General features: G+C 39.2%; 1 protein-coding gene and 1 long non-coding RNA gene across 3 annotated transcripts; both read right to left on the bottom strand.

The window, feature by feature from the left end:
• Positions 1–14,032: 14,032 nt before the first annotated feature.
• LOC147492639 (uncharacterized) lies at positions 14,033–17,558 on the bottom strand. Of its 2 annotated transcripts, XR_015198943.1 has the most exons (4): positions 16,938–17,558; positions 15,870–15,939; positions 14,216–14,292; positions 14,033–14,139 (listed from the first exon to the last, which is right to left on the bottom strand). It is a non-coding gene; the product is annotated as an uncharacterized LOC147492639 (long non-coding RNA). The 2 variants fall into 2 exon arrangements; XR_015198942.1 differs by having other exon boundaries at positions 14,216–15,939.
• Positions 17,559–17,854: 296 nt separating this feature from the next.
• LOC147492638 (suppressor-like protein) lies at positions 17,855–24,433 on the bottom strand. Its single transcript, XM_086566026.1, has 5 exons — positions 23,250–24,433; positions 21,941–22,279; positions 21,708–21,841; positions 18,393–18,547; positions 17,855–18,243 (listed from the first exon to the last, which is right to left on the bottom strand). Exons 1-5 carry the CDS (start codon positions 24,356–24,358, stop codon positions 18,064–18,066), a joined length of 1,917 nt encoding a protein of 638 aa, XP_086422152.1. The 5' UTR covers positions 24,359–24,433; the 3' UTR covers positions 17,855–18,063.
• Between the last annotated feature and the right edge of the window lie 2,911 nt (positions 24,434–27,344).

Below are 27,344 nucleotides of genomic sequence, written 5' to 3'. Positions count from 1 at the left end.
GTAGGGCAGGTCGTTGTTTGTTTGTATGTCACGCTTGTTGTTTGTTCCCCTATGATGTGTGAGTCGCTTGCTTGATCATAGTTGTGTGTGATTATACTGTGTATACCAAAGCATGGCGGCTGCTTTGCGGTGACAACTTCCCTACACATGACTGGTAAGCGTGCATGAGCGTCTTGTTGTTAAATTGTTTTCAGCTGCTAGGTGTTGCTCGTAACGAGGCCACCAGATCGCTGGACTCTGGTTCGTGAAGTAGGCCGAATTGTGTTGTATTCAGTGCCGCAAACGGCAGTGTTCCCTCGCGTGCGTGACATGTGTAGGGAGACGAGCGGTTCAAGGAACATAATGATGGCGGGCAGATGGTGTTTGGCGTCACAAGGTAATTATGAGGCGCTTAGGAAAAGACGTTTCCTATTGAATAAAACTGCTCATCGAATACCAAAAAGGTATTTGCTCATCGTCTTGCCTAAGCTTATCTCTGCCTTCGCCCTTTTTTTTTTGGCACTACACTACCCGTTGTCCCTTCCGTGTACGCTTCATTTTCATTTGTGAATGTTATTCCGTTAAGAAGAGCTTGGGATAAAACTTTAGCTTTTGTGACAGTACCTTTGTTTCCTAGGTTTTATCATGGCAAGATGTCGTCCATACACGAAGGGAGAAGAAAGCATGAGGGAAATGTCCCCTCTGATAATGGAGAGGATGGAGTTTGAACCTCACGTGCATGGTGATCGCAGATAGAAGAGGAAAGCCATTGCCAGATAGGCGGCGGGTCATAAAGAGGGGGCGGACGTCCCAAATTGCGGCATTGTGTTTAGGTCGCCGCAATGAAATAAGGCGACATCGATCGTCCACGCGGGAGTGTAGCGACCGAGGCAAGGTCGTCGGTCAGCAGGAGAGTTCGTCCCCGATGTGGGGGATGTGGGGAGCGAATTCTACTACATGGGGAAGACGGGAAGAAAGCGTGGGTGAAACGCCAGATCAGAAGCTTCCACTCGACGCCCATAGCGACTAAGCGTTCGGCGGGATCGTCTTTGGATGATGATGACAAGGCAGAGGTGAAAGATGAGGGCATGGAGACGCTGTTGGGGACGATGGACATGGCCGCTTGTTTGGTGAGTTCATGACACACTAGGTTGCTATGTCGGTTTCCAAGGCAATCTGATTCTGTAACTTCGTTCGTTCAGTTTCTTGCAGGATATGATAAGTTGAAAGATGTTGTACAAAACACCGAGACTGATGATAACCCTCACGTCGAGCTAGGGTGTATACGAGCTGCGTGGGGGGCTGACAAGAGGAAGCTGGAAGTGATGACTACCAAGTACCAGAACGTTACTGCTGAGAATGTTGTGTTAGTGACTGACGTGACGGAGCTAGAAAGGGAATTAGCTGTAGTGACTGCTTATGCTAAGAAATGCCAGAAGGTGGCGCGCAAAGCGAAGAAGGCATATACAGAAGCCTGTGTCGCCTACGCCGCTCTAGACGAGAAGTATGACGCCCTGAAGAAAGCGACTGTAGGCGATGAACAAGGGCAGGGGATGCGTGTGACGCTAAGATCTGCCCGGCACACTGCTTCTACCAGCGCGGCACCAGAAGATAAGCATGTTGTAACTGAGATTTGATGATGTGATCTAGCTTTGTCTCTGTCAGCCAGAAATTGTAAGTGTTGTTTACATTTTCCTCTCTTATATGAGAGTTAACAATAGAGTTGTGTCTTCAGGCTTGCCTGAGTAGTTCGCCTTTTTTGTTCAGAGAACTGGTTTCCACGAAAGTGGCAATTCGATACTTTGTTAATTTTGTAATAAACACCGATTTGGATTTTCTGGGTAATCCCAGCAGATCGGTGGATGTAGTTGTTGTGACGATTGGTCATATATTGTTACTGGTTAGGCTCCGCATGCATGTTGCTGCTTATTTGTGTGTAACTAGCGTCCTGCTTATGATGCGTGTGGCTTGCGATAACTGAGGAGCTTGAATTTTAGCTTAGAAACATGATCTGCTTGTGCTTAGCGTTGTCTGTCTTGTTTATCATGTTGTAAGAGTAGAGATATTAGGAGTATGCTAGCTGCCCTGAGTCTAGGACTGAGAGTTCTTCCTTAAGTACGTTACGCTGAGTTGTAGAAGTAAGACTCAGAAGAATGCTATAGTCAGGCCGAACGTGGGGGCCTGTATAAGCATGAAGCACATGGAGAACGCTTTCGTATAGTCGACTCGAAGATCGTCAACGAATGACGCTCTGGGGTTTGTAGAGTGTGTGAGCTCCAGAGAGTTGTCTGCTCGCGGAGAGCGTTCTCGCTTAGTCGATCCTAGAAATATAGGTCCTCGGCGTGACAAGAATTGGAGAGGCTATGTAGCCTGTAAGCTCCAGAGAGCTGTCTGCTCGCAGAGAGCGTTCTCGCTTAGTCGATCCTAGAAATATAGGTCCTCGACGTGATAAGAATTGGAGAGGCTATGCAGCCTGTAAGCTCCGGAGAGCTGTCTGCTCGCGGAGAGCGTTCTCGCTTAGTCGATCCTAGAAATATAGGTCCTCGACGTGACAAGAATTAGAAAGGCTATGCAGCCTGTAAGCTCCAGAGAGCTGTCTGCTCGCGGAGAGCGTTCTCATTCATGAGAGCGTATGGCGCGCTAAGCGTGTTGGATCGGAGAAGTATACTGGTCGTGCATCGGATGCGAGCTGTAGGGCTTTTTGATGCCAGTATATGGAATACCTTATACTAGGTAACTTAAAAATTTAACCTTAAACTTACAGTGCTTAAAAAACAAAATATACAACAACAAAGGTTTTATTGATAAAATCTTTTCAGCAGATAAGTATTCCATGGGCGAGGTAACAATTTCCCTTTTTGAGTTTTTATCCAGTATGCTCCATTGCCTACAACGCGTTCTACGATGTATGGGCCTTCCCAATTAGGGGCTAGCTTGGAGTCGTCTTGTGTCTTTTTTAGCACTAGATCGACAGGCTGGAAAGATCGAGGATGCACTCGTTTATTGTAGGAGTTCTTCAGGGTTTGCTGATAAGAAGCGACTCTGATGGCGGCTAAGTCACACCGTTCTTCGAGCAAATCGACCTCTCGTGCTAAGACAGAATCATTGTGTCCTATCTCAACGAGTTCGGACCGAGTCGTAGTAACTGTCAGCTCGGTGGGAATGACAGCTTCTGTGCCATAACACAAGGAGAATGGAGATTTGCCTGTACTAGACCGAGCTGTGGTGCGATGAGCCCACAAGATGTTCTCCAACTGGTTCGGCCATTGGCTCTTGTTCTTTTCAATCTTTTTCTTCAAATTTTCTAAGATGGGCTTGTTGCTGGCTTCTGCTTGACCATTACTCTGAGAGTACTATAGAGTAGAAAATGCATGAACTATCTTCCACTTTGCTAGAAATTCTTTAACTGTTCTGCCTTTGAATTGGGGCCCATTGTCCATCACGAGTGTATGTGGCAAACCAAATCTGGTGATGATATGAGTCTAGATGAAATTTCGGACATGTGATTCTTTGACATGTGCTAAAGAAATGGCCTCGACCCACTTAGTGAAATAGTCTGTTGCCGCTATGACGAATCGAAAACCAGTGCTCTTCTGGGGGAAGAATGGTCCCATGATGTTCATACCCCACATGTGAAATGGCCATGGGCTTGCTATATTGATCAGCTCGCGTGCGGGCTGAATGATATTGTGGCCGAATGTTTGACATTTTAAGCACTTGAGGACGTACGCTTTGGCATCGATCTGCATACGGGGCCAAAAGTAGCCTTGGGAAATTGCCTTGTGGGCTAAAGAGCGACCTCCGGCATGGTTTCCACATTCTCCCTCATGAATTTCGGCAAATATCAATTGGCCCTGCTCTGGAGTAATACATCGCAAGTGCGGTCCACCAGCAGATTTTCTAAACAACTTATTGTGCAACACGCAATAACGACGTGCTTGATATTGGATTTGTCTGGCTTTGGCACGCTTTACAGGGAGCGTGCCCTGATGGATGTAGTCCATGATGGGCTGCATCCAGGTCTGGCTCAACTGATCTTTGGAGAGAGGGAATAGATCGGCTATAACTAGGGCATGCTCGACCTGGTATGCAGGTCGGTCGACTACCTCAATGAGGAGTTGTCGTAGAACGCAACTCGGTGTTTGAGTGGCTAGGTAAGTAAGATCGCCTGCATGCGTGGACGATTCTCATCACGCAAAAAATGGTGTATGGTAGATCTCTTAAAAGAAGGCAACAAATGATGAACGACCTGAAGATACTTCGAAAGGTTACCTTCCTGAATAGTGTACTCTTTAGCAATATGGCGAATGACCAGTTGCGAGTCACTAAAGACTTGAAGTTCTTGGACACCGAGCTGTAGCGCCATACAAAGGCCCATAATCAACGCTTCGTATTCCGCCTCGTTATTGGAAGATGCGAAGTCGAGTCAAACTGATTTTTCAACCATAATTCCTTTGGGAGACACTAAGACGACCCCGATGCCACTCCCTCTGGGGTTGCTAGAGCCATCGACAAAGAGGGACCAGATTGATTTGACACGCTCTTTGTCAACAGCGAGCTCCATCTCTGGTTCCTAATGTGGGTCCTTAACAGGGAAATCTGTGAGGAAATCAGCGATGACTTGACCTTTCCGAGAGGTGCGAGGTACAAACTCCATGTGGTGTTCACCGAGCTCTTCGGCCCATACTGCCATACGAGTAGTCTTATTTTCTTTGTGGAGGATCTTCTTCAAGGGGAGGTCGGTCAGTACTTTGATCGGATGTGCCTGAAAGTACGGCCTGAATTTTCTTGCCGAATACAATAAAGTCAGGACGGCTCTTTCAAGGAAAGAATAATTCCTCTCCGTTGGCGTGAGCGTCTTACTTGTAAAATAGATTGGCTTTTCTGAGTTGTTCTCCTCTTTGAAGAGAACTGAGCTGATGGCGAAATCTGATACTGCCAGGTATAGCCCCAGTGTCTCTCCATCTATTGGTGTGGCTAAGACGGGAGGCGTGGTGAGGTATTCTTTGAGAGTGGCGAATGCTTGGTGGCATTGATCGTTCCATGAGAACTGCTCGCCTTTCTTAAAGAGTTGTAGGAACGGACGACACTTGTCTGACGCCCTGGATATGAACCGATTAAGTGCAGCGACCATGCCTGACAACTTCTGTATCTGCTTCTTTGTCTGTGGATCAGGCATGTCTAAGAACGCTCGGATTTGGTCTGGATTTGCTTCGATCCCGCGTTGTGACACCTGATATCCGAGAAACTTACCAGAGGACGCTCCAAAGAGGCATTTCTCTGGGTTCAACTTCATTCGAAAAGCGCGGCACTGGAGAACGCTTGCTCAAGGTGAGTAATATGGTCGACTGCTTTTTTGCTTTTGACGACCACCATGTCGTCGATGTAAACCTCCATGGTCTCTCCTAACATGTCCCGAACATGTCGGGTTACCGACGCCGATATATCGCCCGTTCTTAAAATTTGAACGGGAGGACGTTATAACAATAAATTCCTTGTTCGGTAATGAACGAGGTTTTCTCTTGATCTTCCTCAGCAAGTGGGATTTGATTGTATCCGCTGTACGCATCCATAAAGGAAAGAAGTTCATGTCCGCAAGTTTGGTCGACAAGTCGGTCAATGCGAGGTAGGGGAAAACTATCTTTCGGTGTTTCTTGATTGACATTCGTGAAATCGACACATAGGCGAAGTGTTCCATTTTTCTTGGGGACCGCAACGATGTTAGCGATCCAATCAGGGTAGTCCACCTTTTGATGAAACCGACTTGCTTGAGTTTGTCGAACTCGTCATTAATGGCTTTCTGAAACCGTAGAGATAACCAGCGAGGCCGCTGGCGAACTGGTTTAGCATTAAGACTTACATTTAATTGATGACATGCTACACTGGGGTCTATACCGGGCACATCGATATATGACCAGGCGAAAACATCTTTATTCATAGCCAAAAAGTTTACAAGTTGGGCCTTGAGTGTAGGGTCAAGGTTAGCCCCTACATATACAAACTTGGGATCATTATCAGTTCCTAAGTTCACCCACTCTCTGTCGACTGTTGAGGTGCCGGGCGGGTGGCGGCGCTTCTTGTGGTGGCACCGCAAAATGACGAGGAGAGTGGACTTATTCACCAACCGGATCGGCATCGTGGTGACGAAACGAGGACCGGAATGGCTTCTGTGGTCATGCTAACAGGGGCTGGAGTGACTGTCGGCATGGAGACTTGTTGTGCGACACATGGCTGAGAATCCATTGGGATGCTGACTGGTGAGGTGACAATAGTAGAGGGGTCCTCTGGGGGCGTGACTACGGTATTGACACCAACTGACGCGACTTCGGGGATTCGTTCTGATGGAGCGACAACGGCTGGATTGACTTCTGGAGTGTTCGTAGATGACTGCATCTTCTTACTGGAGCCCCCAGTGTGCTGCTTTGATTTGTTGGTTCTGACTTTGGTAATCAGATCTTTAGCCATGGTAAAACTGGTGGGCTCGTTGCTTGTGTAGATTGGTCCACTGTCAATCCTACCTGCTGTCAAGATTTGGTTGCAATGATATGCTTCCAGTTGATTGCTTCTCAGCTCTATCATTCCTCTGGGGCCTGGGAAACGGAGAATTTGATGCAATATTGACGGTACAACTTGCATTTGGTGGATCCATCGTCGTCCTAGTATGGCATTATAGGACGACTTGATGTCCAGGACGCTGAAGCGTGTATTGCAGCTGACTTTGTCCTCTTTAGATCCTAGTGATACTAGGAGGATGATATCACCAACGAGGTCGGCCCTGGAGCCATTGAACCCATAAAGGGGAGCAATCGGATCTATAAGAACTGACTTGGGCAAACTCATTTCTTTGATGGTGTGATAAAATAAAATGTCGCATGAACTCCCCGGGTCGATCAGGACGCGCTTTACTGTCCAGTCGCTGATCTTGACGTGGACGACCAGTGCGTCGTTGTGAGGAAGGCAGACCTTGTTGAGGTCGGCCTCTGTGAAAATGATATCTCCCCGAATGGCGACTGAATCTGCGGAGCGCAGTCTTTGGAAGTGAAATGATACACTTCACGGTGAGCGCCCGACCACGATGTCTTTTCTCTCTGGATGAGGAGACAGAATCATCGGGGAAAGTAGTCATGTGAATTGTTCGAGCATTATCACGATCTGATGAGTGTTGTCTTCGCTCGTGACGAGAACGATCTCTGGGACGTCCTCTACTGTGGGGGCGAGCTGGAAAGTCTTGATGGTGACAGTGAGGTGGAGATCGACTTCGCACTCGGCGAGGTGGAGATCGACTGCGCACTCGGCGAGCCATGAGCTTATGACGCAAATCACCGTCAGAAATGTTGGTGTACTGTTTAATATGTCCAGCTTCGACAAGGTCTTGGAGATAGTGCTTAAGCCCCCAGCACGTATTGGTTTCATGACATTTTGCTTTGTGGAATGCGCAGTATGGCTTGTCAGGTCGATCTACTGGCTGCCTCACATCTGGGTGGAAGTACGAGGCTCGCTGGATCTTGTCTAGTATGTAACTAGGAGAACGTGTCAAGACAGCGAATTCTCGGTTGTTATCCTGTCGGGTACCTGCCTTTGGTGTCAGCGACTTGGATCGCTTTTTGGCATGCGGGGTATGATCCGAGATCGCTGCTACCACCTGGTTCTCGGCTAAACCACTGGACTGCAAACTTTCTTGCAACTTGATATACTTGTCGACCCGGGCGTACAGTTCGGATAGCGTTTCTGGGCGTTCTTTCATCAGCGATATGGAGAGGTCGGTATTATGCACTCGACAGGCGTTAGAAAATGCCAGTGTGGCAAAAGACTCTTTCAGTCCGCTTTCCATACACAACAGTTCAGCCTTGAACCGCCCTAAGAATTAGCGAATGGTTTCATCTTCTCTGAATGATAACTGGAACAGCGAATCAAGATCTGCCTTCTTTCGTCTGTTGTGCATGTATTGGCTAGCAAACAAATCAGTAAGCTGCTCAAAAGTTTTAACATAATCAGGTTCAAGAGAGAAGAACCAATTAAGTGCGCCATCCTTGAGACTGGCCGGAAATAGTCGACAGTGAAGATGATCAAACTCAGGAGAACTGTAGAGGGCCAGACTTTGAATGTATCGAGCCACATGCTGACCGGGGCAGGTGCTGCCATCATACATGGGGAAGCGTGGCTGGATAAAATCTTGAGGAAAAGGCTTACTGAGAACTTCAGCACTTAATGGGGACGCGCGGTATGTCTTGAGCATCTTCTGAACAATTTGGGTCGCATCTTTTCTGACTACACTTTGGCCTATCCTGTGTGATAATTCGTTAATCTGTTGATTAACCTCATTGATGCCGTTTTCAACGCGTTACACCGGGTTGCCGCTGGTAAGCGCCTACTTGGGCGTAAAGCAAAAGATTTTCTTGCCTGAGCAAGGAAATGCTCTCTTTGGTTAAACCCAGTTGTTCTACAAGGTATTGAACTTGAGCTTCGAGGCTGACCATGCTTCGTGGGCTTGAGAATTGTAGATTTTTTAATTGGGTTAACGTGATTTCTCAAGTAATCGAACCAACAGATGGCGCCAATGTAAAGGAGCGTTTGGGTTTTCCTTAAGAAAGAGAGAGAGTTGAGATTTTCTGGAGGGACCGAGTTCGCTCGAGAGCGAGCTGCCTACGTATCCTCTTTTGGTTTTTCTTTTTTCGGGAGAGAGGAATCAGGTCCGACGTAGTTCAAATAGGTGGTATTTATAGGCTTGAGGAAATGTCAATCCGAGAGACACGTGTGTCTCTTGCTCACGTGTAAGGTGGAGATTGTGAATGAGTGTTGGGCTGGTTGTATTATAAGTCGTGTGCTGATTGGGAGTTGGCGCAGTAGTCCTTATTTCCCGGTGGTGGGAAGTACAAGTAAGATTTTGGTAATGATTATCCCTGGTGGTGATCTTATTCGAGGCGTTCTGTCTCTGGCCATGTGTTCGTACCGAGACATCTTTGTTCGTACCACCTACATGAAAGGAGCTGCTCATAGATCGGTCTTGGAGGTTGATATCTTGGGTTCACCTATGCTGCGCGCATGTGTGTTCACAAGGGAGCTGCTCACAGGTCGGTCTTGGAGGTCGATGTCCTGAATTCACAAGGGAGCTGCTCACAGGACGGTCTTGGAGGTCGATGTCTTGAGTTCGCTTATGCTTCACGCGTGCATGATAACTTCATGAGGATATCACTCCCCTACAGAGTCGAACTAGATTTTGGGTAAGTGATAGGAATCAAGTTTTGATTATATTATAGTATGGGATTTTATTGGTAACCCAAAACCGAACTATTTCGGTGGTGTTTGGTGGTGCTGTTGAAGTCCCAAGGTTTGTTAATAGCGTCAAAAACGATTTTGGAGCAGTAAGGATTTTAGTTTTAATTATACTAATAGGTTGGGTTTTTGATGGGGAACAAAAACGAACCGTTTCATGGTGTTTGGTGGTCGCGTTGTGGTCGTTGATTCGGGAGAGATGAGCTGTTGAGACGAGGAAGAAGGAGAATACCTTCTGTGCTTTTTTGGGCTTGGGCTAAGATAAGATATGTGGGCTTGAATTGTTTTAAAAAATAGAATTTGTGGGCTTAAATTTGTTTAGAATTTTTGGCTTGGGCCGGAATACTATCTTTTGCTTCTTTGGGCTAGTTTTCATTTTTTATGTGGGTTGGTTAGTCCTTATGTTTCCAAGTGGGCCTCCAATCATCATTCCTCATTCTCCTCAGGTTTCTGTCTTTTTAGTTTTTATGCATGTGAGTGTTCCTATTATACTTGAGTTCATTTCCGACATAAAATTACTTTGTGGATAAAAGTGATTATTGCCAACAGGGAACGTTATTATATTAGCTCATATATGAGCTCTCTGGCTTTGATGTTGAGCTGCACATTCTTGATTGTCTGAACGTTAACCTACTATTACCAGCACTAGTTTTTGCACACTGTCAATTCCGATTATGGTCAAGCATGGTGCCCGACAAAAGTATGCACAATAAGAACTTGGATTGCCTACCCAAGAAAACAAAAAAAAGAAAGTAACATAAGAAGAAGAATTATAAAGAACTAAAGTGGACTTTTACCATGTTGCTGCCTTTGATGTGGCACCTGTTGTAATCTAGCACAGTAGCTATATAGGGAAAAGCCTCCAAAAAAGAGAAAATAGAAAGATAGAGGAACAAGAGTGAAGGATTATTACCAGTTTTAAAAAATAGTTGTCTTGTATGTTGTATGCACATTACTGATGCTGACCAATCCAATTAGAATATCGCACCCACTGTAAAGAAATTGACATTTGTTGTTGTCTTTCTATAGCTCTTGATTAGTTAAGATACATTGGTTTAGATTTTTGGGCTTGGCCCATGCTATGCTTTGGTTTTGTTTTGGTTAGTTGGCTTAAGACTATGGGTTTAACTATTTTAAGCATGGGTTTGGATTAGGACCTGTTTGGATGACCACCGGTTTAGGACTATTGACTGTTGGGTTTGATCGTTGACCTTTGACTGGTTGACCAAGTTTGACTTTTGGCATATTGAACTTTGTGGACAAATCCAATAATAAGATGTTGTCGAAACTTGTATAAACATGTTTGTAATTATCTAATAAAGATTTGAAGTGGTATTATATATATATATATATATATATATATATATATATATATATTGGATTTGGATTTTGATTTTTGACTATGTGGTCGATAAGAAACTTTGAGCAAAAAAGATTTGGATAGCCACTTTGACACTATAGCCACTATATATTATATATTATATATTAGTTATTAGTTATTGTGATAATTAACTGTATGTGTACAATGTTAGTACTTAATTGTGTACGTGATTGTAGTAGTTTAAAATATATTAATGGGACATTTAACTAATGCGTTATTTCTGATTGAACCTTTTGATATTTATGATTTATATAATGGATAATGAGGTGAGTTGATTGATTATTGTGTTTAGAATATTTATTAATGATTCTATTGCTTGAGACGATATATATTTTATAATATAATGAAAATATTATAATAAATGAGAACTCTTGAGTGTTAAAAATCCGGTGTAAAAGTGTCCGATGAAAATTTAATGTGTCACCCACATCTTTAGATCTATCCACGCCTCTTTGATGAAAAGAAAAGAAATGAAATGTTTATGACTAATGATGTCATGTGAAAAAGCCGCCTTAGAGAGGAACTAAGGCTTTCGCCTTGCGGGTGAGCTGTATTTCTTGAATGTACGGGAATGTAGGTGGGTATTCCTTGAATGTGGCGGGAATGACCCAAGGTATTCATTGAATGTGCCATGAATGACCTATTAGTGTTATGATAGGTATTCCTTGAATGTGGCGGGAATGACCTAAGGTATTAATTGAATGTGCCATGAATGACCTGTTAGTATTATAATGGGTATTCCTTGAATGTGGCGGGAATGACCCAAGGTATTCATTAAATGTGCCATGAATGACCTGATATTTGTTATGCCCAAAGAAGGCTTTGTGATTATGTGTATGGAAAGCCCAGAGATGGCTGTGACTCACAAGTTACGAGTTTACAAGATGAAAGTATGTTTCCTGAAGGCGATATCCCGCTTGGGACATATGTCTTGTAGTGGTACTCGGTGTGAGTGGGGTACTCGGTGTGAGTGAGGCACACGGATATGTGTGATTTGGCAAATGTGTGTAGTGCAAATCGTGGAGTAGGAACTAAAGGTTGGGCTGTGTCTTTTAATAAATAAGTCAACGAGATAATTAATAAGTAAAGTAAAATATTGAGAGATGGCTGTGACTCACAAGTTACGAGTTTACAAGATGAAAGTATGTTTCTTGGAGGCTATATCCCGCTTGGGACATATGTCTTGTAGTGGTACTCGGTGTGAGTGAGGCACACGGATATGTGTGATTTGACAAATGTGTGTAGTACAAATCGTGGAGTAGGAACTAAAGGTTGGGCTGTGTCTTTTAATCAATAAGTCAACGAGATAATTAATAAGTAAAGTAAAATATTGATTTTACGTGTGATGGAGTTATTGCATATAATGTATATGATTTCTTATGAGAAATATATACGTGGTTTGTATGAGTTGATACTCACAATGGATGAATGTACTCCTTGGTTGTGATATTTCCCCGTTCTTATAAGTAGACGCGTGGTTTTTAAGTAAAAGTATATGAATTGTGTGATGTTATGAATGTGAAGTGTGATTGTGAATAATATTAGTAAATGATTGTGATTTCTATGTGACTGCGAAATGACTATAACTTGATATGTTGTTACGAAAATATTAATGACTTGTGATAGTCTGAGATCTATGGTTATGCACGCAGAAACTTTATGACGTAATGATGTCATATGAATGACTACCATTGATATAGGTATTATGATAAGTGGTATTCCCCGAATATGCGGGACGAACCAGGTTATATCAATTAGACTTAAATGTCTTAAATGAGGTTTGGTTATGAATGGAAATTTGACTAGCTGAGATAAATCATTTTATTGTGATGTCTAACTCTGTTTTCCAAGAGGGTAGGATCTATTAATCTTTTCTGCAGGGACGTAAATATCCTACCCTAAGACGACGTGTTGGCTTAAAGGTAAGGTATACCAAACTCATATTTAATTAGGTTATCATATGTGCAGTTAATAAACGAAATGTAAGTGGTATTTATGTTGTGAGTTATTTTAGAAAGTGGGAATGATGAGTACTGTTATATGAGATTCTTGGAATTTGTATATTGGGGGTGAAATCTTACTTGGGAAGAAACTACACGCCGTTTTGGAAAACGGAACTATATTGTCTTCCAAGTTGAAATGGTTGGTAATGTTATATTTATTAGGTATGATAATTTCTTTTCTATTTATGCGGAATAATTGCTAGCTAAACATAATTATGTTTGCGGAATTTGTGGGACTAATTTGAATTGTACTTACGTTGTGAGAGTTGTACTAAAATAGGAAACCATGTTGGGAGAGTTGTATTAAAATAGGAAACCATGTGGTAGAGCTATATTAATCGTAACTAAACACTCTTTTGAAAAGTGGAAATTGAATCAAACTCTCTAAATAGTCCACGTGGCATGGTAGAAAACATTGTAAAAGTCACATAGGAGAGAGAAAAAGTTATTTCTCATATTAGAGTGCCACTTAGGGAAGAGAAAAATTTCTCTGAGAGGTCTCTGCTTTAGTATATAGATAGTAGATTCGGCAATGATAAAATCCTTAATTTGTACAAATTCATTTAAAAATTCGGAAAAAATCGGGAAAGTCATATATAATAAAAATAAAAAATAGTATGCAATGTGTGATTGTACATCATGTGAGGATTATTTCGAGCATATATCAAATTCAAAATTTACAAATATATATATGTAAAGTCTTGTTATATCCTACAAATATTTGCAATTCATAAAATAAATGAATAGAAATCGGAAAAACAATCGAAAAATCGAAAAAAATCGGTAAACATCAAGAATTAGGAGACTTTTATTGTTTTTACTGTTTATTCGTATAGAAATTCAATAACCAGTCAATTCGGAGACTTTTTACATTTTTTTTTTAAAAAATTAGATATTTTTGTGACTATGGCTTTGAGATCGCTCTTTCTCGTGCCCCTCATTATGTTAAGTCAAGGTGAAGCCATACAGACTACTAGCATCATGCACGTGCAAAAGCACGTGATAACGATACAAATTTGAACAGGGCAATAGAATATATGCAGAAGAATAGGTCTTTAAAAGGTTCTGACATCCAAACTAAACCTGTTCCTCTAAAACCATGAAAAAATAGGCAGACAAACCTCAAAAATTCAATTTTTACATTGACAGCAGAAATTATAACTCTTCACAATATGAAGAACACATGCCAAGAAAGAATGTTTTAGCTTTATCTGGTTCCACATCAATGCTCTCTTTTTGCTTTGAGAAATAGTTAGAAGAAAAGAGAGCCTTTGAGTCAGAATGATATCCCATTCTGCTTGTCTGTGGATACTTCTTCCTTAAACATTTTGGCATCATCAACACCTTTAAGATCACTATTTTTACTTTTAAATTAGCTCCCGGGTCCCAAAATTCACTCTGCAGTTTACTTGGTTGATCTTTTTCATTTTCCTTGTTATATGAGTGAGTGCACCTTGCAGCTAGCCATGGTAGCTCTTCATTCCTAGTGTTGAAGTGCATCAGCTGCAGATTAGATTATAATAATTTTGAGAAGATAGAACGAAAACCAGCGGGTAACAAAGAAAAGAAGAGGCATTACTCTGCTTTTCTTTTTCATGTATAGCTTCATATGACAAAGAAATTGCTCATATGATTTCTGCAACTCCCCAACTGGCTCTGCAAGACTTTTCAAGCGGTTTAGACAGATATTTCTTCAGGGGAGCAATTATTGATACATACAGTTTAACACAAAATTCAACTAAACCAATGATTATTAACCACAACATATCTTTTATGAACCTATTACTTTACCAAGAAAATTAAGGAAACAAAAAGAGATGAAGGTGGTCAAAATGCTCTCTAATAAAAACTATGTTGTAGCGTGGCCTTCTGCCAAGACACAATAATCAACAGATATGTAGCAAACAACTCCAACCGATATGTAGTGAACCAAATATGGCCGACACCTCACATATTTTTGTAATCCTTTCCCGTGGAATCAGATGAAATTGGAAACTCCACATAAAACAGTAGATGTTGAACAAAATCTTACAAAAACACTTTATCATTGAGGAAAAGAAGTAAAATCAAGTGTCAAAAGTATTATCCGATAAAAGACCAGGTCATGGTTGTGTTAAATTAAAACTGAAATTAATATACTAAGAAGTATAAGTCAATCATTCAATGTTAAGTAACTTATTGCCCTTAACATACCTTACTAATGTTGCGTTAAACATGGTTATGACTAACGAAAATTTGAGTGACAGCTTGATAGAAAACAACAACTAAAAATAAATAATATAATGCAAATACTTCCTTTGGTACTTGATAAGTATCATCCAAATACTTACTTTAACATCCTACCATCAAGAGTGATTGAAACTAGTGCATGACATATTAATTCTAGAATTAGATCCACTATATAGCAGTAATACGTTTGCCTTCATTTTTTATTTTATGAGAAATAACTATAACATTATATACAATCATTCTATGAAATCAAAACTTAAAGCAAAACAAAAAACGTGGAGGTCATGTTTAACTCCAAGCTCCCCAACTAACCATTCACCCCTCATAAATTACTTCTACCAACGTCGCTCACACTCAGGTGGAGATGTGGAGCAACAGAGAATATTAGCTACTCGCCTCCCTCTGCATGTACTTACCTTCAATAAAACTATACTTGTTTTCATTCATACAGACACAAATTATGAGACACATATTATGTATTTGCTTGCTATTTTGTGGAAAAACTACTTAGTGCTGACTGGTTCCAGAGAATGGAGATACCAAAAACTTAATTTACTTTCCCTTTAACGAACAACATAGAAAAAGGTTAGGCTGGTAACTCAAAAAAAAAAAAATTTTAAAACAAACAATAGCTTAACTTTAATTAAAGAAGCCATCTAATCTCTAGCGGTAACCCTGTCTACTGATAGTACCATTTAAGCACCATAATACAAAATTCAAGACCCAAAAGCAAAAAAGCAAACAATATATATCATCGTAAGATAGCAAAAGTAAAAGAAGGCACATTAACCATTTAATAGACAATCATGCCTAAAAGATCAAATCTATAATCCTAAGAGTTTAAACATGACTATTGAATGTCTTGAACAGGTAAAATAATTTTGATCAGACAATAACCATACATATCCAGAGAAGACATGACTATTGAATGTCTTGAACAGTTAAAATAATTTTGATCAGACAAAAACCATACATATCCAAAGAAGAGAAAAAAACATTCATACCCAATTACTGGGCATATTTTTTGGAATAAAGATCCCCTGAGAACAAATGGCTTGAGTAGGTAATATCAAACTGTAAATGCAATAAGGAAAAGATAGTCAGAAAATCACAAAAGAAAGTCTGGGAAAGGCATTGTGTAAGAACTTATTCAACTATTATTACCCGCAACAAATATCTCCAAAAAAGACGGAGTTCTTAATTGAATGGCTATACAATATGGAAAGATTGTATTACCTATATGATAATATAGAAGAATACAAACCTAATTAATTAAAAACTATGATTAGGCTAATATGAAAACCCAAAGAATGGATAATCGATTCATTCAGTCATATGGTCAACTGGCTCACCAACACAAAAACGTTATCCATTTTAGTAAACATGATTTCATTGTAAAATTTAACTACCAATCCAATAAAACTCAGACTATAGAAACTTGGAACTAACACAACAACAAACATAATATGGATGAAAAGAAAACAAATCAACAAACATGGAGAATGATCGACAGGACGAACCTTCATTTAACTTCTCAGATTTGAACCAATCTTTTGTTGAAGTTTTGAATAATAGTCTCACTGCCAATAAAATGGATCTATTTATTTGGATTTTTTTTCTCAGATTATGAAAACTTCATATTGATATTCTCTACGAATCAGGACTGGAACAAAAAATCATGAGAAGATGAGAGAAAGGATAATCTAGATCAAATTTTGTGTAGGCCATAATCGAGAAGAAAAAATGTGTTGAAACTCTCAAATCATCAACACGCCATTACTTTCACACCACATTCGGTCACTTGGCTATAAATTGCAGGGTAAGAGAAGCAATAGTGGACTCACCAAAGAGAAAAAATCTCTTCTCGAATCCCTATCTAACATGAACCCTCTTCTCCTAACTAACTTGCCCTTAGTCATCACTTGTTAACATCCTAACCACACTTAACAGCCTACGGAAAGTCATTATCCTACCTATTAATATGAACTCGATTATTTGTCCATGTATAAGTTGCATTGAGTTTACATATATTGTTACAATGTTTAAAAACAAACTAAAAGACGTACAATTACCTTAACTTCCTTGTACAGCTTCTCTTTCTCAGCATAAATTTTATCCAGTGTAATGCCATGTGCACCAGGCTTGAAAGGTTCACCAAGTTCATTAAAGTCTATAGCATCCTTGCTAGAATTGAGGGCTCTTGAAGACCAACTCCAAGAAGTACACTAAAAACCTTAGAAGACTTGCACTGCTTCCTTGTAAAACGAACCACAGTCATGAACTTCGCAACCTCAACAACTACATTAAAAAAACAGTGAATGTAGCTACATTGTTGTTTGTTTGGTTTTGTTAACAAATGCTAATAATGCTAGTAATACTAATCAGGTAACAAACATATTATACAACGAAATATTAATCAGTTTTAACTCATGCTTTCTCCAAAATTCTGATAAAGAGAGTCACCATTCCTATTGATATCTAATAGCAGAATCACATTCCTCTCCGACGCTGAAGCTTTCAAGAAATAATCATCAATCTCTCTAATAATCCCAACAAGGGCCTTCTCCTTCCTACTTGGAATAACTAAAGCCAGTATCTTTTTTTTTTGTCTTGAATTTTGTGTAGGCATCTTCTCGATTTTAGGCCAGGGGAGGAGAGAGTTGGGTTTCCTTCCCTTCCCCTTCGGACTCTCTCTCTCTGTAGACTTTTCTTGTTTGTTCTATCCTCTTGTGAATTGGCAATTTTGCCTCCACAACAGAACAGAAAGTCAAATGACGATTATGCCCGTGACGTACGTTAAAAATCCTGTTCATCGACCCCAGATTTTTCTAATAGAGTAAGATAGACCGCCAGATTTTTCTAATATAGTAACATGTACATTAAGCAAAAGTTGCAGTTAAGAATAAGAACGTCAAAAATAGCTGTTATAAGAAGCAGGAACAAATATAAGGGAAGAAATTTTTTGGAAAAGAAAATTAGAAGCAAGGAATTTGAGCCCTGAACTGAGATTATACATAAAGCATAATAATATACAATCTGAACTGAATATACATGGTCCTTCTACATACAACATAAAACTAGTCGGCTAGAAGTGCTCACAAACACATAAAAGTACAAGATAAAATTTTAGAAAAAAAGACTGACATTGCTTGAGAACTGGAATGTCAGACAGCACAAAGGGACGGGGCAAAAATTCATTCACTTGTCCCTGTTCGTATCTCGTGGGAGCTGTAGACCCATGAGGCCAAGCAAGTTCGAAGCAGGGCCAGGAAGGCCTTGTTGAGATGAGAAAGAGTCAAGAAGACTCTTTACCAGGTTAACATCAACATCAACGGGGGTGAAATCCTCGTCTACATTCTCATGTGTACTAGATGTTCCCTGCATTGCAATTCATACGATAAAATACTTAGTTCAGAATCAATATTTAAGTAATGGAAAAGCACGCATTTATAAGAATGCAAAATAAATAAACCTACTAAGGATGTGGCATATTAAACTTATTGATGAAGGTAGTAGAAAAACAATACCTCATTGTCTTTTTTGGAGGACTGTTCATTTGCACGAACAAAACTTTTCTCCAGTGTAGTTGTCTTCAACTCTTCATTCAATACCTCAGAATAGGAATCCATAAAAGTATCCTTTTCTTCATCGTCACTAGGATCACTCTCATATTCAAAGTCATCTGCATTCATGACATATTTATTCATCACTAAGTAATGTCTACTCAGGTTATATTACTTTCTCCATCAGAAGCTTGATGAACATTTGTCTATTATCTTTGCTTAAGGTTGTAATGACTTAGAATGACTGCCACATGCAATTTCGAAGTTTTTCACCATAACAAAAACATCCAGCCCATTTATATGTAATTAACCTTGTGAAAAAAGTGTTGCAGAAGTGAACATCTGTGAACCACTAGAAAAATCCTAAACTTGAACACGCCTTTTGGAATGGTTATAGACACCCAAATCAGCTGATGTCTTGTGAGGAAGATCTTCGTAATGAGGAGAACATCCACATGCCATTTTGAATTTTTTCACCATAATAAAAAATCAGTCCATTTGAATGTGTTTAACCTTGTGGAAATAGTGTTACAAAAGTGAACTATTAGATAAAATCCTAAACTTGGAACACGTCTTTTGGAATGGTTAGACACATCTGAATGGGCTGATTTTTTGTGACGAAGATCTTCGTAATGAGGAGAACATCCACATGCAATTTTGAATTTTTTCACCATAATAAAAAATCAGTCCATTTGAATGTGTTTAGCCTTGTGGAAATAGTGTTACAGAAGTGAACTGTTAGATAAAATCCTAAACTTGAACACGTCTTTTGGAATGGTTAGAGACATCCGAATGGGCTGATTTTTTGTGATGAAGATCTTCGTAATAAGAAGAAAATCCTCACAAAAAATTCAGCTCGCAACTCTTCTTCATCAATAAGCGTGTCATTTAATCTGTCGTTTCTTGATGTGTAATAATATCACTCCCCTTATTTTTATATGCCCTATGATGAGTTGTCATGTTTAACAGGACTTGAACGTTTTACGCTGTTACATTGGCTAAAAGAAAATCTAATCCATTGCACTAAACATGTTTCCCTATGAGTCCAGAGTCCCCCTTGAAGCAGCAGAGAATCCTACAAACCAATCTAAGCTGTGAAAGGTCTCTATTCAGGAAGACTATTCAGGAAGACCAACAATGTCATCCACAAAATTGAAAAGGGCAGACAACCACACGTTCCCGACTAGACCCTGAAATCCTAGATGAAACCGAACTCATTAGCTCTACTAATCATCGTACACAGGTTCTCCACCATCAACAGAAAGGGGAGGGATGAGGGGATCTCCTATCTAATACCTCTGGAGCTCCTAAAGAACCTCGCATGCAACTATCTCAAGATTAAGAATGAGATAGGAGAAAAATCTAATCCACTTACACCAAACCCACCCATAGCACATCCTACACATCACAGAGTCCAAAAACTCCCAACTTAGTTGATCATAGTTTTTGTCGGGTCAATCTTACATATAAGATTAGGAAGACCACTGGCTTGTCTATGCCTAAGTACCCCATCCACAATTTGACAACATCTCGAACCATTAATCCTTTATATTTTTTGGGGATAATTTTGCAGAAGTTAGTTTTGAAGCCATCCAGACCCGGTAATTTATCGCTATCAAACTCTAAAATGGCCCTCCAAACTCCCTCTCCTACTCCACACTATTAGCACTTGAGATGCTAGCAAGAGAATGAAAGTCGACTAAGGGTTAAACCCCGAGTTCATGTAAAGTATAAAGTATAAAAATACTGCTTCCTATCTCAAACTGTAAAGTATAAAGTATAAAAATACTGCTTCCTATCTCAAACTGTAAAGTATAAAGTATAAAAATACTGCTTCCTATCTCAAACACTCCTGACTCCAGATTCAACACATCCAGTATGGGAATAACACTATGGTCCTCTTGAGTTTTGGTTCCACCACCACATCCAGTATCAGTTCCACACAAGTATTTACAGGATAGTTAAAAATGCTACGAAAACTAGAGTATTGCCAGAGAGTTGATTATCGTTATGTTCCGTGAGGTGTCAGGAGCCTGTGGTCTGCATCTGTTTATGACTATAGGATCCTTACTTTTTATGTTATTATGTTTTCTTCTATTCATGCATTAAGTGCTTGCGCTTGATATACAAAAGCTACTATTCATCAGTAACTTCTAACTTCCAGAACCTTATCAACATTTACTAGTCAAAAACAGAACAACTTGATTTATGTCATGATAATATCAAATAAATGTTTCCCAACAAAAATAGAACTAAAAAACGAACAAACAAAAAATGATACTAGCAGAGGAAAACTGAAACAGAGTCTAACTTTACAAAAAATTTGTAAATCACATTAGTAAATGAACCTAAGCTCTGCAAACCAATTCGTAGTTAAGTACACTTCGCACCTTTCGTTTCGTTTTATATTTACTAGAAAATAGGATCTCCTTGAATATCACCTTTTCTTAAATTCTTTTTGCAAATAGCCCCTAATTAAGTTCAATGGACATGAATATAGTGCCTCACTCAGTCACAAGAAACAAAATGCTACATGTCATTTTCCCTTAAATTCCTTGGTTTCAGTGTACCGTCATCTTCCCTAATCATATTCTCTTGGAGAATCTGGTGTTCCTTTTTGTTCGAGTCCGGTGTATCTTGGGTGTGTCCTGGTCTGGTGAAGAAGGTCTTAGCCTCATGGAATTTGAGGGTCCATTCTCGGAAGACCTGCCGTCTTTGGAGCATGTTTCCTTTTGCAATCCTATGGAGTATATGGTTGGAGATGAATAATATACATTTTGAGGCTACTATGATGTGTCGATGTCTATGGGGAAGGTGGTTTTGGCCATCAAAGCGCATTTGTTTTTCTGGTTGGGAGTGCACTACGAGTTTCGAGACATTCCTTTCAAGGCTTTCGTCTGCAGATGGGAGTCCATTATGAGCTGTTGATAGGATTTTTCTATGTTTTTTCTTCTTTGTATTTTGTAGCTTGTACTATAGGATATCTCATTCTCTTTCTTTTCGATATATATATACACTATACTTTACCGATCAAAGAAAAAAAAAAAGGACACTGTTCTAACTCACCTGACCATATGAACAATTTACCAAAAGTGCCAAATGTACTTCAGATGCAAATAGTACTGTAAAGTGTAGACCTAAGTACAGCTCAAGTTGTACTACAACAAATAAGTAAATAGTTTTGCAAAGTTAAATACCCTTTTTTTTTCCAAGAAGAAAACTTGAAGAAAAAGAATTCAAGATTGGAAGGAAAAATATGAGAGTCAAGTAAAAACATACCAAAATCCATATCTGAAGATGACCCATTATCCACATCAGCATCATCATCATTCCCTTCCCTGCCGACTTGTCTCATGACTGACTCCATGTCTTTGAAAAAGTGTTCAACATCGAGGTTCACAGCAGTTGGATCCCTACAGAAAAGAAAACACCATAGGAATCAGGATACACGACTAATGCCTTATGTGATCAAAAAAGAAAAGCGAAAAAAGTAGATAATATGCTACACAAACCTGTTGTCTGGAACCTCTGCTCCCTCATAACTGGAGATTTTCTGAACAAATGCTTGCATCGTTTTTGCTATGTCGCTAGGATCAAAATCGTTTAATCCTGTGCTAGATGTCTGGTTACAGCTATTCTGTTTTCCAGATTTCTGACTCTTTTTACGGTTTAACTCATATAATTCCATCTCTTTCTGTCTTTCCAATAACGCTGAATTCAACTCATCCTCTCCATTGTAAAGCCAAGCATCATCATCTGAAGGAGGAATATCAACACCCCTAAAATCATCAGCAGAATGGGGTAAAGCAAGAATCTCATCAATACGTCTCACTGGAGTACTAATCATTTCACTGCAACAAAATTAACATTAATCAGTCCACGCAACCAAAGTAATAAAACAGAAGCAAAATAACGATCAATGAAAATAAATTGTTTGGCTCTGAACTTTGCAATAATTGATTGATCAGATAACATGCATGATAGAAAGAGTACATATTGCCTCCAAGAATCTATATGATTTAACTTGATCCTACTGAGGTTTCTACTTTTCTACACTGATGTTAAAGTGTAAAACATAAGACCAAGTTAACACACCAGACGCTACCATATGAAAAGGCACCATGCATGCGCATCTTTTACCAGATTTAAAACTTTAACTCAAGATGTGAAGAACCCCTAATATTTATCAAAATACATATACCCTGTTCCACACACAAGGTACATTCAAGAGATTGGAACCTCTGATGCATGAATTGATCAAAAGTGTTATTACTTTACTTTCATATTCTTTTCTATGATTTCAGCAATAAATAAGATACGACAAGAAGTTTATAGCTTCACATACAATAGAATGGTAATAGACCTCACATTTCTTCAGTACCAAAGACTACCATAGTTTGGGGCAGTATAAAATGAAAGCAAACAGCATAGCGAGTACTAAAGATATCATTCGGAATAGTTATCAGACAAAGTCTAATGAGAGATCTCAATTGACTCGCAACTGCGCCATATAAGCACACAGACGGGGTAGCCGACGATGCACTATCTATTCATCCCACTGTAATTATTATCACACTGGACGAAATTGGCTGTGCTACATAGATTGGATAGTAGAATTGATTTTGTAACTCGAGTTATGTTTGAGGTAAAATCAAACATCCACTTATACATATATGCTTGCTAATAAAACAATGTAGGCAGACTCCTTTTGATCCTGGCAACTTAGAGCAAATGTTTCTTTGCTCTAATTTTTAATAGAAAAGGTATAACATCAACAACAATGCAAAGATTTGTTAAGCAAAGTTTTTTTACAGTAAATACCTTGTCCGAGAGTATGAAGAACTGTTCCTAAAGTACTCCTGTGCATTTTCCATAAGCCGGCGATACTCATTTGATCCAGGAAGAAGCTCCTTGAAGTACCCACTACTCTCTAAGCTCTCATGAAAAACTTCCCACGAACTCCCTTTCCCATCCGATCCTTCACTCTTTCTCTGCTGATACATCATCTCAAACCCACAAGCAATCTTCATCCCCAACTCAGCTTCCACATACCCTCTACCATCCGACCTATGCGGCATAGGATAACATTTTGGCGCCTGAAACATCTGCTGGACCAACTGCGCATACATTGCCCTCGACATCCTAACCGACACCTCAACAAACTCCTCTCCACTACCCTTACTCAAAAACCTCTCCATCCTAGCAGCATACTTCATCGAATCAATATCCCTATCGTAAAACCCCTCTACCGCCAAACCTATCAAACACGGCTCATTTTTCAAAACCCACGCTACGGAAACCGGAACCCTAACCCTAACTCTATGCATATTTACCCTAGCACGTTCCGGAAACCCAAATAACCTATTCTTAATCGCCCCTTGAACCGATTCTTCTGCCCTACACTCCCCACTATCACTAACCAAAAACCCCAAAGCATCAACTAAACTCGGGCTAGTCTCGAATCGACTTTTAGGCACAATGCAAAGATGCCCATCTCTAATAAACACTCTATTACCACTATTTTCAGGATTAATCCATTTGGGAAGCGAAAAAGCAGCTTCAATAAGTAAAAACTCACCATCACTATCCCAAACACGTATCGAAATATCGGGAATATTCCGTGATATTTCGAAAAGTAAGTAAACGATGAACCATTCATCTTCGAGATTGTCTCCGTAACGAGTTTTTCCATGGAGATGTGGGAAGGGGTTTGAGGAGAGGGATAGTGTGAAGGGTTGGTGTTGCCAGATGTAGGTTTCGAGATGTGGGTTTATTATCTCGAGGATTTTTAGATGGAGAGAGTGAAGTGATGTGTCGGGGTATAGGGTTTTAGAGGAAAGGGATATATCGGGTAATATTGAATAAGATACGGTGTCTTCGGGTATTCTAGAAGATGTGTTTGGGGTTTTGGTTTTTGCAATTCCCTCCATTGTTTCGTTGTTTTGTTTGTGAGGACTGAGCTGTTTTATTTTTTTGTAAACACATGCGCGAGGACGCTACACTGTTAACCGCACACGCCAAACAATTGCATACTAGTTTTTTGGGGCCTTATATATTGGGGCCCTGTGCGGTCGCCCACATAGCACCTGCTCAGGTCCGGCCCTGATCTAAACTCAAAGAGTCATTATCCAAAAATATGTTGTCCCGACAATTTAGTTTACTCCAATATATCATCATTCTTCCTGCTTCATTCTTCTTCCTGACTTCATATCGTATATCCTGCTTCATTCTTCTTCTTTGCTTCATATCGTATATAATAACTTAGTACACTGGCTATATATAATGGGATGTTAACACAATTTCTATATGTAAAAGGTAACACAATTTCTATATGCGGAAGGGAACACAGGTTGTGCATGTTTTTTTAGCTTCTTTTCGAAAAGCAAAAGATTATTGTTGATGTGTGACAATGCTTCCGCTGGCAAACTGTACGCACTCTATGTTTTTTATTTTACATTTCTCCAATTTCATTACTAATGGTTGTCAGTTTCTCACTATCTATAGTAATGCAAAGGTTTACGCAAGTGAAGTTTGGAGCGAATCTTTCCTCCCTAGCATTACAAAGTGTTAGTAACTCAGAATCATATCAAAATATATAGACTACCTGAAATTTGGCGATACAAACGCAACCCATTGGCTCATAAGATAATATAACCTAAGATTCCAAACAAAAAATAATAATAATAATAAAAAAAAAAACTACTTGTAAGAGTGTGTGCGGACCATTTTGAATATCAAATCAAAGTGTTGTATAACACGAAATCCTCTAAAATGACATTGTTGACCAACAATCAAAAGAAATTTTGAGAGAAAAAATAAGGATCACATAATTGATTAGAAAACCAAAAAAGAAAAAGTGAAGAAAAAAAATCATCGCAATACTTTAAAATTTATGGTATTCTTCTCCAAATCATTTATTTATTTTAGACTTGCAATCGTATCAGGTAAGATTCACCCTCGCAAAGATAAACTACATGGGACTCATAGAACAGGAGCTCTGCTTGCAATGATGAAGTAGAATAAAGGTATCAAATTTTCCTCTTCAGAGACACACATGGGCAGAAACACTAAACGCAGTAAATACACAGCTTTATTCATCAGCGGGGAAGTGTTTGAAGTTTAATACAGTGAGGCCTAGTTTAACTTGGACAAAAAAAAACAGTAAAAAAAATTATATTCAGAAATATATCGTGGGTTACAAGTTCAAAGAGTCATTATACAGAACTATGTCATGGGTTACAAGATATAAACTCAAAGAGTTATTATACAGAACTATGTCATGGGTTACAATATCTAAACTCAAAGAGTCATTATATGTTGTCCCGAAGATTTAGTTTACTCCAATATATCATCATTCTTCCTGCTTCATTCTTCTTCCTGGCTTCATATCGTATATCCTGCTTCATTCTTCTTCTTGGCTTCATATCGTATATAATAACTTAGTACACTGGCTATATATAATGGGATGTTAACACAATTTCTATGTGTAAAAGGTAACACAATTTCTATATGCGGAAGGGAACACAGGTTGTGCATGTTTTTTAGCTTCTTTTCGAAAAGCAAAAGATTATTGTTGATGTGTGACAATGCTTCCGCTAGTAAACTATACGCACTCTATGTTTTTTATTTTACATTTCTCCAATTTCATTACTAATGGTTGTCAGTTTCTCACTATCTATAGTAATGCAGAGGTTTACGCAAGTGAAGTTTGGAGCGAATCTTTCCTCCCTAGCATTACAAAGTGTTAGTAACTCAGAATCATATCAAAATATATAGACTACCTGAAATTTGGCGATACAAACGCAACCCATTGGCTCATAAGATAATATAACCTAAGATTCCAAACAAAAAATAATAATAAAAAAAAATAAAAAAAAAACTACTTGTAAGAGTGTGTGCGGACCATTTTGAATATCAAATCAAAGTGTTGTATAACACGAAATCCTCTAAAATGACATTGTTGACCAACAATCAAAAGAAATTTTGAGGGAAAAAATAAGGATCACATAATTGATTAGAAAACCAAAAAAGAAAAAGTGAAGAAAAAAAATCATCGCAATACTTTGAAATTGATGGTATTCTTCTCCAAATCATTTATTTATTTTAGACTTGCAATCGTATCAGGTAAGATTCACCCTCGCAAAGATAAACTACATGGGACTCATAGAACAGGAGCTCTACTTGCAATGATGAAATAGAATAAAGGTATCAAATTTTCCTCTTCAGAGACACACATGGGCAGAAACACTAAACACAGTAAATACACAGCTTTATCCATCAGCGGGGAAGTGTTTAAAGTTTAATACAGTGAGGCCTAGTTTAACTTGGACAAAAAAAAAACAGTAAAAAAAATTATATTAAGAAATATATCGTGGGTTACAAGTTCAAAGAGTTATTATACAGAACTATGTCGTGGGTTACAAGATATAAACTCAAAGAGTTATTATATAGAACTATGTCGTGGGTTACAAGATATAAACTCAAAGAGTTATTATACAGAACTATGTCGTGGGTTACAATATCTAAACTCAAAGAGTCATTATCCAAAAATATGTCATCCCGACGATTTAGTTTACTCCAATATATCATCATTCTTCTTGCTTCATTCTTCTTCCTGGCTTCATATCGTATATCCTACTTCATTCTTCTTCTTGGCTTCATATCGTATATAATAACTTAGTACACTGGCTATATATAATGGGATGTTAACACAATTTTTATATGTAAAAGGTAACACAATTTCTATATGCGGAAGGGAACACAGGTTGTGCATGTTTTTTAGCAGCATGTTTTTTAGCTTCTTTTCGAAAAGCAAAAGATTATTGTTGATGCGTGACAATGCTTCCGCTAGCAAATTGTACGCACTCTATGTTTTTTTATTTTACATTTCTCCAATTTCATTACTAATGGTTGTCA

Source organism: Coptis chinensis, chromosome 6, assembly GCF_015680905.1.
Source record: "Coptis chinensis isolate HL-2020 chromosome 6, ASM1568090v1, whole genome shotgun sequence".
NCBI classification, from domain to species: domain Eukaryota; kingdom Viridiplantae; phylum Streptophyta; class Magnoliopsida; order Ranunculales; family Ranunculaceae; genus Coptis; species Coptis chinensis.
The sequence above is the reverse complement of the archived record's forward strand: the minus strand, read 5'-3'. Positions and strand labels throughout refer to the sequence as shown.